This window comes from Armigeres subalbatus, chromosome 3 (genome assembly GCF_024139115.2).
Source record: "Armigeres subalbatus isolate Guangzhou_Male chromosome 3, GZ_Asu_2, whole genome shotgun sequence".
In the NCBI taxonomy this organism is placed as follows: domain Eukaryota; kingdom Metazoa; phylum Arthropoda; class Insecta; order Diptera; family Culicidae; genus Armigeres; species Armigeres subalbatus.
In genome coordinates this window covers 265,617,129-265,628,386 of record NC_085141.1, presented here as the reverse complement: position 1 = coordinate 265,628,386, position 11,258 = coordinate 265,617,129, and the positions used below count along the sequence as shown (strand labels likewise).

At 42.7% G+C, this 11,258-nt stretch overlaps 1 protein-coding gene across 1 annotated transcript; it reads left to right on the top strand.

The window, feature by feature from the left end:
- The first annotated feature begins 2,399 nt into the window (after window positions 1–2,399).
- Window positions 2,400–3,422, top strand: LOC134219509 (perlucin-like). The gene is made up of 2 exons (XM_062698252.1): window positions 2,400–2,503; window positions 2,754–3,422. Exons 1-2 carry the CDS (start codon window positions 2,420–2,422, stop codon window positions 3,126–3,128), a joined length of 459 nt encoding a protein of 152 aa, XP_062554236.1. The 5' UTR covers window positions 2,400–2,419; the 3' UTR covers window positions 3,129–3,422.
- The last annotated feature ends 7,836 nt before the right edge of the window (window positions 3,423–11,258 follow it).

Genomic DNA, 11,258 nt, shown 5'->3' with positions numbered 1-11,258 from the left:
TCTATTTCTTCTTCTTCTTCTTCTTATTGGCATTACATCCCCACACACTGGGACAGAGCCGCCTCGCAGCTTAGTGTTCATTAAGCACTTCCACAGTTATTAACTGCGAGGTTTCTAAGCCAGGTTACCATTTTTGCATTCGTATATCATGAGGCTAACACGATGATACTTTTATGCCCAAGGAAGTCGAGACAATTTCCAATCCGAAAATTGCCTAGACCGGCACCGGGAATCGAACCCAGCCACCCTCAGCATGGTCTTGCTTTGTAGCCACGCGTCTTACCGCACGGCTAAGGAGGGCCCCATTTCTATTTACTGACGTTGATTATTTCGGGCCATTCTATTTGTCATCAAAACACTGTCCCATCTAAAGTGTATACTGCAGTATTCGTATACTTTCGACAAAAGCAATGCCCCTCGAGGTTACTGGCGACCCTGTCTACTACTAGTTCTATTTGTCTTGCAAATGTTCATCGGTACGATTTGCTGAATAACACGTTCAGCCATAACTCCATTGACATAGAGCTCTCTCAGCAGGGTAGAAAACGGCAGATCATTCCACCTCCCTCACGCACATTTTTTTTCATTCGTTTATTTATTTGGTAGACACTCTGCGTTCTTAACCGTTACTGTGCTGTGATCTACTGTGATATTCTGCTGTACAGAATTCACACAGAATCTATTTCTAGATATCCATAATTCGTTATTGTTGTCGTTGCCAGTTCATCTCATCCTGAGTCCATTGTGTCCATTTGTCCATATGGTGAATCCAGTGATCGTTGCTTTGTTTGGTTGCAATTTATTGAGGTACGTTGGAGGAATGCCTCCGAGAAGAACAGTTTTGTCAGTCGTCATCAGGCATACTTACGAATACTTGACTACACTGTGGTGCAGATCACCGATAAGCTTAACTATAGACCTCGGTCGTCCTTGTCAGATGACCCCACTGAGTGTAAAGACCTCACAGTAGCGAGTAAGCTTCAATCGGGCTACAAACTCAAAAATAATATTTTCTCCTAAATACGATTGTGTGTAATGTTTGATCACAAAAGAAGAGATCACATACACTTATGACTTATACTGAGTAGGGAATAAACTCAACTACGATTATTACTAACTTGCAACAAGCTTCTTGCGTTCGCAGTTGACACGTGACCTCACATTATCCGGTGCGCACTCATCGTACCGTTATCTTAAAATTCGAAGTTTGTCAATCACAATCTTTTATTTTCTCACACGCAACATTCGATTCACGTTGACATCTCCAATCATCCCATTCAAAGATCCTGTTTTCGGAATAAACTAAGTGTACGCAGTTCTTATTCCTACCGCGTTTGTTAGGCGCCGTGGGACCCCAGTTGCTGTACTGAACTGCCGTTCCCGTTGGCTGCCATACAAAGTGGCCCTCGGTTTCCCGGTCGTTTGCTCCAATCCACACGGTGGTGTATTTTTTGCTGAATATCGGAGAACCAACGATGGCTTGTTCAAGTAATTTTTGTTTTTCCAGCGTATCAACCACGGCTAATCGCATTTCGTAGCATTTGCAATACTCGATGGCACTGACCCATGATTTCTTCGTAGGGAGAAAATAGAAAATTCATAGACTGTTATATTGTTTAGTTTATCAACTAATTTGTTCGTTGTCATACCTTTACACGTGAAATGTGAAATACTGTACTTTGTACAACATTTCCTATCACTATTACGAGGAAAACTATCCAACAACCCCACATCACATTAATTTGAAAACACTGCTGCTAGCAGTAAGTATTCACACTGGTTAAATATGGATCATTGTTTACACGATAGAATATTTGCTTTCAAAACACAATTACTACTTTGGAATAAGCTTACAAATGACTAGAAGTTCAGTGCGATTATTGCCCCACCGAGGAAATAGTTTATTAAGCAGCGTTGGCTTTCCAGTACCCTCGAGGTCCTTTCTTCAGTCACTTACGCAGTTCCGCATATGTTATGTTCAAGAAGTGTGGGTTTGGGGTTAATTAGTTTCAGTGATGAAACGTTGAAAATGTTTTATCAAACGCAAGCTAGAAACCCCCCAGACCAATTTTCTGGCTACGCCAATGTTGGTTACTGCTCATTAATGAAAAACCAAAAAAAAAATTTCGGCAAAGTGCAATCATATAAACACTCAATTTAGGAGCTTGTTATTATTTTTACTAATAATAGAACAGCTACTTGAAAGATTTAAAAAAAAACTGGACATTTGTAAGGCTGCAGAAACCTTACAATTCGAGCGCTCACAGAAAAATTTCAATTTCCTGTTCAATGTTTGTTTATCTCAAGCTTGTTCTCAGTTTTAAATGGTATTTAAGCATTCAGTAAACAAAGATGCCTATTTAATCGTTAACTGTTGAGAAAACCTTCTTTCAGTATGACTAGTGTTTGAAGTAGCAAGATGAGCGTTGGATGGATTGTTTTTCTCTTTCTTGCGTTTGGAGCTGTGGCACATTGCATAGTGTATCACATATCACGTGCAAAGGTTGGTTAGTAGGAACAAGAAGCTCTAAGTTGGCTTCGCGATGTCTTTCACGTGCCGAGAAAAGGGTTTTGTTCTAAAATCCATATTATTCGGTTGAGGCTTATCAATCAAACGGGTAATACCGTTCTTTATGCATTATTTGCGAGTCAAAATCTTAAGGTTGAAGAAGAAAAGTAGAGTTGAGCACCACACTCCGTTACCATATTATAGCCAAAAATACTAAACCTAAATCCATTTCATCTCCAATTAGAAAACATGGACCGCTGCTATTGAGTATTGTAAATGCTACGGAATGCGGCTGGCTGTGGTGGATACACGGGAAAAGCAAAAGGCACTTGAACAGGCCCTCATAAAATCGCCAATATTCAACAAATTCTTCACATCCGTATGGATTGGGGCAAGCGACAGGGAACGAGAGGGTGTCTTCGTATGGCAGCCAACGGCAGTACGAATTAAATACAGCAAATGGGAGAAAGGAATGCCGGACAATGGATATGGCGGGGAAGATTGCGTTCACGTATTTTCAGCCAACTATACCTCTCTGGAATGGTTGTGGAACGATTGGAGGTGTAATGGCGTTTCCAATATTGCATGTGAAAAAATCGAAAATCACAAAAAATGTTAATATGTTATTTGTCTTTCACTTAAACGGATCGAAATTCTTACCCAACTACCTTCACAACGCTCTGCTTTAAACCAACAAAAAGTTCGCTTTTTGCAAATATTAAAAACGTAATGTTTGTCAACTTTTGAGCTCGATATGTCAGCCACATTAAGTGATCTCTTATTCAGCAAGGGCCTCAGTTTTGGTGGATTCACGTGCTGTGACTAGCACGTGGCTCTATTTCGCGCTCAGTAGGTATAAAAACCCAGAATTAAGTCACTCGATTAGACACTTACACTTAGGCCTACCAGATCAAATTATTTGTAAGGAGGACATTTGGTTCCACGGATGAGTAAAAAGGAGGACACCCAAAAAGTAAAACCCACACCATTATTTATTTATGAGTTCTTAATTCCACATTTCCCCATAATTTACATTACATATGTTGGTTACGTTTTCCGATAGCATTCATTATGGAGGATCTATGATTTTCCATGTCGAAACTAGACTGCTTCTTGCATTAAAAATATGAATATAACATTTTTGCAAGCGAATCTTTTTTGGATATTGGGAAGATCCGGAACTCAAAATAAATACGGTATTTACATTACCTTCGTAATGGTAATGTAGTGTAGCGAAACATACCGTTGATGCACACCGAGGATGCCACGGCTCCAGCTCCACCTAGCAGCTCCTGTTCCTTGTCGCTCGGTCATTTGAAATCGCCAGTTTCTCTCCCAGGTAACAGGAATTGGTATATGTCTGGCCGAAGTCAAGATACTGCTCCCTCTTTAAATGAATCTAATGGTTCCAGCGAAACCTGCCGTTGATGCACATTGACGATGCCACGGATCCAGCTCCGCCTAGTAGCTCCTGTTCCTTGTCGCTCGGTCAGTTGGAATCGCCAGTTCATCCCCCAGCGAAACCTACCGTTGATGCACACCGACGATGTCACGGCTGCAGATCCATCTAGCAGCTGCTGTTCCTTGTTGCTCGGTCAGTTGGAATCGCCAGTTTCTCTTCCAGGTAACAGGCCGAAGTCAAGATACTGCTCCCTCTTTAAAAGAATCTAATGGTTCCAGCGAAACCTACCGTTGATGCACGCCCGACGTCGAGGCTCCAAATCCACCTATAGCTCTTGTTCTTTGTCGCTCACGCAACCTGTCGTTGATGGATACCAGACGATGTCATGGTTTTAGATGCCTCTACAGCTTCTGCTTCTAGAATCAGTTAGCTAGAATCGCCAGTTTCTCTTCCAGGTAACATGAACTAGTATATGTCTAGTCGAAGTCAAGATACTGCTCCCTCTTTAAAAAAATCATATGGGTTGTGTACAAGACACGACCGCCCGACGTAAACTACGTGAAACAGTTTGGTGAAATGAAGAATCTAGTGGCATTATGCATGAGTATTACAAAATTACTCTTTGGGTTTCTTATGAAATTTATTTTTGTCTGGCTCAGGGATACGAATGGAGCACCGCGTCCGCTCGTAGACGTAGTTTAAGTCAAAATGCGATCACATTATCAGTTAACCATTCATATGAATATACAGCACGCTTGTGATTCCTATTCCGACACTGAACTTCTGTCATTGCCATGCGTTTATAGTTTGTACTTTTGAGATGCTATTTGTACGACTGAGATGCTACAGACTTCATGATTGAATTTTCCGTTGTGTTTAGCACTTTGTACAAATTTACAACTAAGAGCATCCAAACGAATGCCCGAAGCTCGCAAGAAAATTTTACTTGTTGTTGACAATGACAACAGGATGATTTTCCACAAAAGAACAATTGCGTCCAATCGATGATTTTGATTCAAACCCACTTCTTCTCATGTAAAATATATTGCCCTTAAAAGAACCTTTTGAGCCCAACAGCAGCCAACCAAGAGTCCGAGTCTTGCGAGAAAATTGCACTCAAGTGCTGCTGACGCCGATGACCACAAGCTGATTTCCATCATGTTGACTTCTCTGACGCAACCTTTCCGTTGGGAACGCTACCCATGCCACTGGTGGTAACGAATTTCCTGCAGCAGGAACGCCGACGACCACCACCGATGCTGATGACTCGCCGCTGGGGCCGCCCTTCACGAAATCTCGACAAAATGACGCGCACCGATGCCGATGCTGGGACCGCACTACATCCTCCGCGATATTTCGAACGAAATGGCTCGCGTGCGTGAGAAAGCAGCTTCCATGTAATTAATAATTCAAAACCTGTAACCACGCCCCTTTGAAGAGTGTTAGGGTTGCAAATAATATTTGCACTCATACCGATAACAAAGAGGCGGGACTAATGGGCTTACTTCATTGATTACAAGAAAGTTGCTTTCTCGCGCGCGCGAGCCATTGTGTTCGAGATGTCGCACACGGGTAAAATTCCATTCTCGAAAATCATAAATATGACTCATGATTTCATGAATATAGTGCGTTTTCATGTTATGAAAATACACCATGATTTTGACTCATGATTTCATGATTTGTTTTATGATCTGTTTTCCCGTAACGCATTGATGCGTTACGGTTTTTCTACCGATGGCCAATCATAATTTGGTTCATGATATCATGAGTCATATTATCTGAAATCATGAGTCATTCGACCGGAATCATGAGTTCAATTCATGAAAATGAGAGCTTTTCTTATGAATGCGGGTTTCATCCCTCATCGAGTCGTGAGTCGATTCATGATTTAGTTCATGAAACCATGAGTCATCTTACCTGAAATCATGAGTCATTGGACCTGAAATCATGATTCAAGCTCATGAAAATGGGAGGATAGTTTATAAATGTGGACTCAGCCGATCAACGAATTGTAAGTCGGGTCATTAGCATCATGAATCGTTTAACCTGAAATTATGAATTGAATTTACGAAAATGGAACAATTTACTTGAATAAGAGCTCGTCCCATATTTAGGATTAATGAAATACGTTCAGAAATTAAAATCAGCAGTTATAAATCCACCAGATGTGCATTGCTGTTACACATGCCATAAATGGGATATTGTTATGTTTTGCATGCTCTGCAACTCAGTATTAAACTACACAGGGACATAGGGTATATTTTAATACTGAACTCGCGTTCTTTTGAATTTAAAACAAAACCTAATTCACAATAAAAAGATTTTTCAAATTTGTCAACACCATCTCTTCAGCTTAAAAAAACGCCACCGCCGATCGATAGAAGCAAATATTAATGATCACAATTCGACGCAAACTTAGCCAGAGTCTTGCAGCGAAGCCGCCAGGGCGCTGTAAATTTACTAGTAATAGATTATTATTAAAATATAGTTGTTGATGAAACCCCATTACTTACAGAATATGTTTTAAATTAGAAAAACGCCGCCGCCGAAGATTATGGACGCCGCAAATTTATGTCCACGGTTTGACAGATAAAGGTAACGCTTGTCCCATTGATTTCATATTTTCATGATTCACATTCATGGCACCGGTAGCTTTGACTCATGATTTCGGTGAATTGAATCATGAAATCATGAGTCAAATTCATGATTTCATGAAATAAGCTAGATCATGAATTCATGATTTTAAAATCATGAAATCAGTAACCGATTTGTTTCCGTGCAGAGAGCGATCCCTGCATCGGCAACGGCGGCGGTCGTCGGCGAACTGCTGCAACGTCAACAATAGACAGAATCTTGTCTAGAAAATTCCACGTTTCGCCGATGACAGCAGAAGTAATAATTTACCGCTGAAACGCCTTCCATCCATGCCAATAAAAAGTTCATTGCAGCGTCTTCTTCGGAAGCGCGCTTATGATTTCACTACCAACGGCATCGTTACGATTGAACAGTCTGACGTCGCCAAGGGATTGTGAACAGATTTCATTTCGGATCAACTTCCTCTAGAACAAATGGCGATTTTCTAAAGAACCGATTTATCTTTAATAATATTATTTATAATCACTCATAGCGACAAAACCAAAGTCAAAATCTTGCGTAAAAACTTCACTTTCTCCAGGACAGGTAAATCGGCAGAGAGGAAAAAAATCTGTTGCAACCACCAATACTGACGCTATAGAATTTCTTCAGTCATCATAATGCGAATAAATTTATTCCATCGTCTTTCTCCGACACATGTTTGGGATCCTACTACCGACGGCAGGTTTGTGCAGTTGACAAGCGAATATGTTTTGCGCTTTGAATTAAGTGCTTCTTGAAACCGATTTTATTTTCATACACCAACAGGAAAAAACCAAAGTTAGAGTCTCGCGGGAAAATTTCATTTTGTGCCGACGACATCCAAATCATGGCAAACGCCTCACATTAGTGAATAAATTGCTGTATCATCCACCCGCCGACAGCCGATGCTCGGACCGGCACTAATACTATGATTCCGCTACCGATGCCAAACAATTATGCTTTGTTCTATGAAGAAAGTTCGTCTAATATAAATTTTCTCAATCACTGAAGCATTGTTCACAATTAAGTCCACAGCAAGAAGAGTGGTTAAGTGCTAGACGAACATCATATAACCGAACTCAGAATCACGCTAGAAGATTTCACTGAAGAATTTTCCAGTTCCTAGCGGTTGCACTTTAGAAACATTATTTCAACTTAACCTTCCTCCCAAACATAATGGTGGTCCTGAAAAGAACCTCACTAACAGCAACTACTGGACTGCACGACCGCCATCCAATGATTTAGCTCGCCGTTGATTGCCAGATCCGCCGAAGATGCTGTTTGAAACACGGATGTAGATGATGTGCTGCTGCTACAACGACCGCCACCACCACCGAGCGAAAATTTTTGATACGCACCACCACCGCTGCGACAGCCGTTGTCGTTGGGACCACTTATGGACACCCTGGTCTGCTCTCCGTGAAATCCAGAATGAAAATGACGCACGCACGCGAAACACGGAGCTTTTTATACACAGGAAACGGACCATCAAGTGGACCAAAAGGCCCGTACCGTACTGCAATCTGATGTCCGTGTTGGAGATGTATGGACGGCATTGATTATTTCTGAATTTTTCACCGGGTTTTGAAAGAAATAACATTTTCAATAGTTTAACGGTAATAATCAATAGTATCAATGGAATTGGCAAATTGCTGGAGAGTTTCCGCATCGATTGATAAGCAAATGTCGAAAATCCATCGAAAGATAAAGACGATATTAGCGTTTGAAATCTATCCTAATTTCGTGACGGTCTCGAATTTGGAATTTTCCGTTTTACACCCTGTATCTGAGTCTTCCCCTTAGACGTAGTTTACGTCAAAAAAAATTAAGCATTAATGATAATCAATAGTATCAATAGAATTGGCAAATTGCTGAAGGTTTTCCGAATCGATTGATAAGCAAATGTCGAAAATAAGATCTGAGTCTTCCCCTTAGACGAAGTTTACGTCAAAAAATCTGTAGCAAACATCAATACTGACGCCATACAATTTTTTCAGTCATAATGCGAATCAATTGTTTGCATGGTCTCCTTCCGATACTTGCTTGGGATTCAACTACCGACGTTAGCGTTGCGCTTTGAATAAAGTTCATCTCGGAACCGATTTGTTTTAAAATCATCAACAGGAAAAATACAAAATTAGAGTCCCGCGGGAAAATTTCATGTTGTGCCGACAACATCCAAATCGTTGCAAAATTATTTCAACTTAACCTTCCTCCCAAATATAATGATGGTCCTGAAAAGAACCGATTAATTGCCACTTATGTGCCTTATTAACAGCAGCCACTGGGCTGCGCGACCGTTATCCGATGATTCGGCTCAACGAACGCCGTCGATTGCCAGATCCGCCGAAGATGGGACACGGATGAAAATGATGTGCTGCTGCTTCCACGACCGCCACCACCACCGACCGAAAAAATTTCATCCGCACCACCACACCGCTGAGACAGCCGTTGTCACTGGGACCGCTTCTGGACGCCCTGGTCCGCTCGCCGTGACATCCAGAATGAAAATGACGCGCGCACGTAGTAGTAAAATTCTTCTTTATTGTTTCATTTTCTGTTCTACAATTATTTTTTACATGTACAGTGCTCGGCCGGCTTGGCCCTCCAACTTCAATTTTAAATTTTTATGTTTACATTGTTATTTAAGTGTTAATATGATATATCATGACGGCCTTTAGGAGGCGCTGGTGTGTTTTTTTAAATTTGATAACCTAACTACTATGTACACTAATATTTACAATAAGAAATTTGATAACCTAGATTGGAACTAGCGCCCTAATTGGAGCCTGATCCGAATGCAAGCAACGGACCCTAAACTTTTCTTTACACTCACCAAAGCGTTCATGTAAGGTTTTTATTCCGGCCAGACGGTGGACCTCGGATGTTCTTGTCCTGGGAGGGTGTTGAGGATCATCCTCAGGAATTTGTTTTGGACCCGTTGAAGTTTGAGGTGGTGGGTTTTAGCGCAGCTCTCCCAGACCGGCATGCCATATTCGATCACAGGGAGGATGATTTGCTTGTAGACAGCAAGCTTATTTTTCAGGGACAATGACGACCGGCGGTTGATCAAAGGGTACAGTAGTTTCAACAAGACGTTACACTTTGTCACCGTTTTGTCAACCTGTTGCCTGAAAATAAGCTTGCTGTCGAGGGTCAAGCCAAGGTAGCCGGCCTCGTTGGCCCATTCCACGGTCGTGCCATTGAGGATGATTTTACAGTCCCCAGGCGGAACAAGTTTAGGGATTTGGAGTGGGGAAAATGATGACCTGGGTCTTCGCCGCGTTGATACAGATCTTCCAGCTGGTGAGGTACTCTGTCAGGGCATCCAGGCCTCGTTGGAGTTTTGCCACTAGCGCTCTGATCACTCTACCGTTGTAGACGATGGATGTGTCATCTGCGAACAGAGACAGAATGCCGCCTTCTGGAGGTTCTGGCATGTCGGAGATGAACAGATTGAAAAGCAGGGGCCCGAGGATACTGCCCTGGGGGACGCCTGCAACAATGATGTGCGCATTGGAACTCGCTCCGCTGATTGAGACCCAGAATGTCCTTGCCGACAGGTAATTGGTGATGATTTTCACCAGGTACCTGGGAAGATTGTATCGTTGTAGTTTGTACACCAGGCCATCATGCCATACATTGTCAAATGCCTTCTCGACATCGAGTAAGGCCATGGCAGATGCTTTTGAGACAAACTTGTTCCGTCTGAGGACGTTGGTAACTCGAGTCAGTTGGTGTACAGTTGACCGACCGCGTCGGAAACCAAACTGTTCCTCGAGCAAGATGTTGAGATTTTCGGCAGACTCAAGTAACCGATGATGAATAGCTTTTTCGAATAGCTTGGATAATCCTGAGAGAAGGCTGATGGGTCGATAACTTTTGGGGGAGGAAGGATCCTTCCCAGGCTTCCGGATGGGGATGACTTTCGCTGACTTCCAGGACGATGGGAAGTAGCTAAGCCGGAGACACTGATTAAAGATCAGCGAGAGGTGCTCAAAGAACGGAGCACTCATGTGTTTGAGCTCGAGATTCAGGATGCTGTCGAAGCCTGGGGCCTTCATGTTCTTCGACGATTTGATATAGGCCGTCAATTCGTCAGCTGAGATCTCCAACTCCTCCGAGAAGTCGTTGGGAATCAAATGGATGTTGTTAGCATGCTCGTTGACGGCTGCTTCGTGTGGACTGACGACGTTCTGCCCAAGATTGTGTGAGCTGACGAAGTGACGACCTATTTCAGCGACCTTCTCTGCAGGAGTTATCAAGCGATCCTTAGAGCCATTATTGTCTAGTGGGATCAAAGGTGGAATGGGCCGAGGCTTGGATTTTAGAATTTTGGTCATTTTCCAGAACGGCTTAGCATAATCTGGGAGAGTGCGGATCTTATTCGAGAAGTCGTTATTTCTGAGGTCCACCATTCTGGCCTTGATAATTTTTGAGATTCGATTGCAGCGTGCCTTAAGCTCAGGCAGTCCAGTACGCTGAAACTGCCTGCGAGTGACATTCCGCAATCGAATCAAATCTTTGGTGAGTGTATCGATGTTTAAGGAGTTGCTTACCTGCCGAGCCGTCGGTACGTGTTGCTCTCGGGCCGCCGTGATCGCCTCCTCGATAGCGCACAGCTGGCGGTCGATACTTTCCGGCGTCTCCGGACGCACCTCGTAGTCGACGGTGTTATCGACGCACTGCTGGAAACGCTGCCAGTTCACTCGGTGGTAGTTCCGCCGTAAC

Coding starts and splice junctions, on each gene's coding strand:
- LOC134219509 (XM_062698252.1), top strand. CDS start 2,420: ATGAGCGTTGGATGGATTGTTTTTCTCTTTCTTGCGTTTGGAGCTGTG. Junction 2,504..2,753: donor ATCACATATCACGTGCAAAG/GTTGGTTAGTAG, acceptor ATCTCCAATTAG/AAAACATGGACCGCTGCTAT.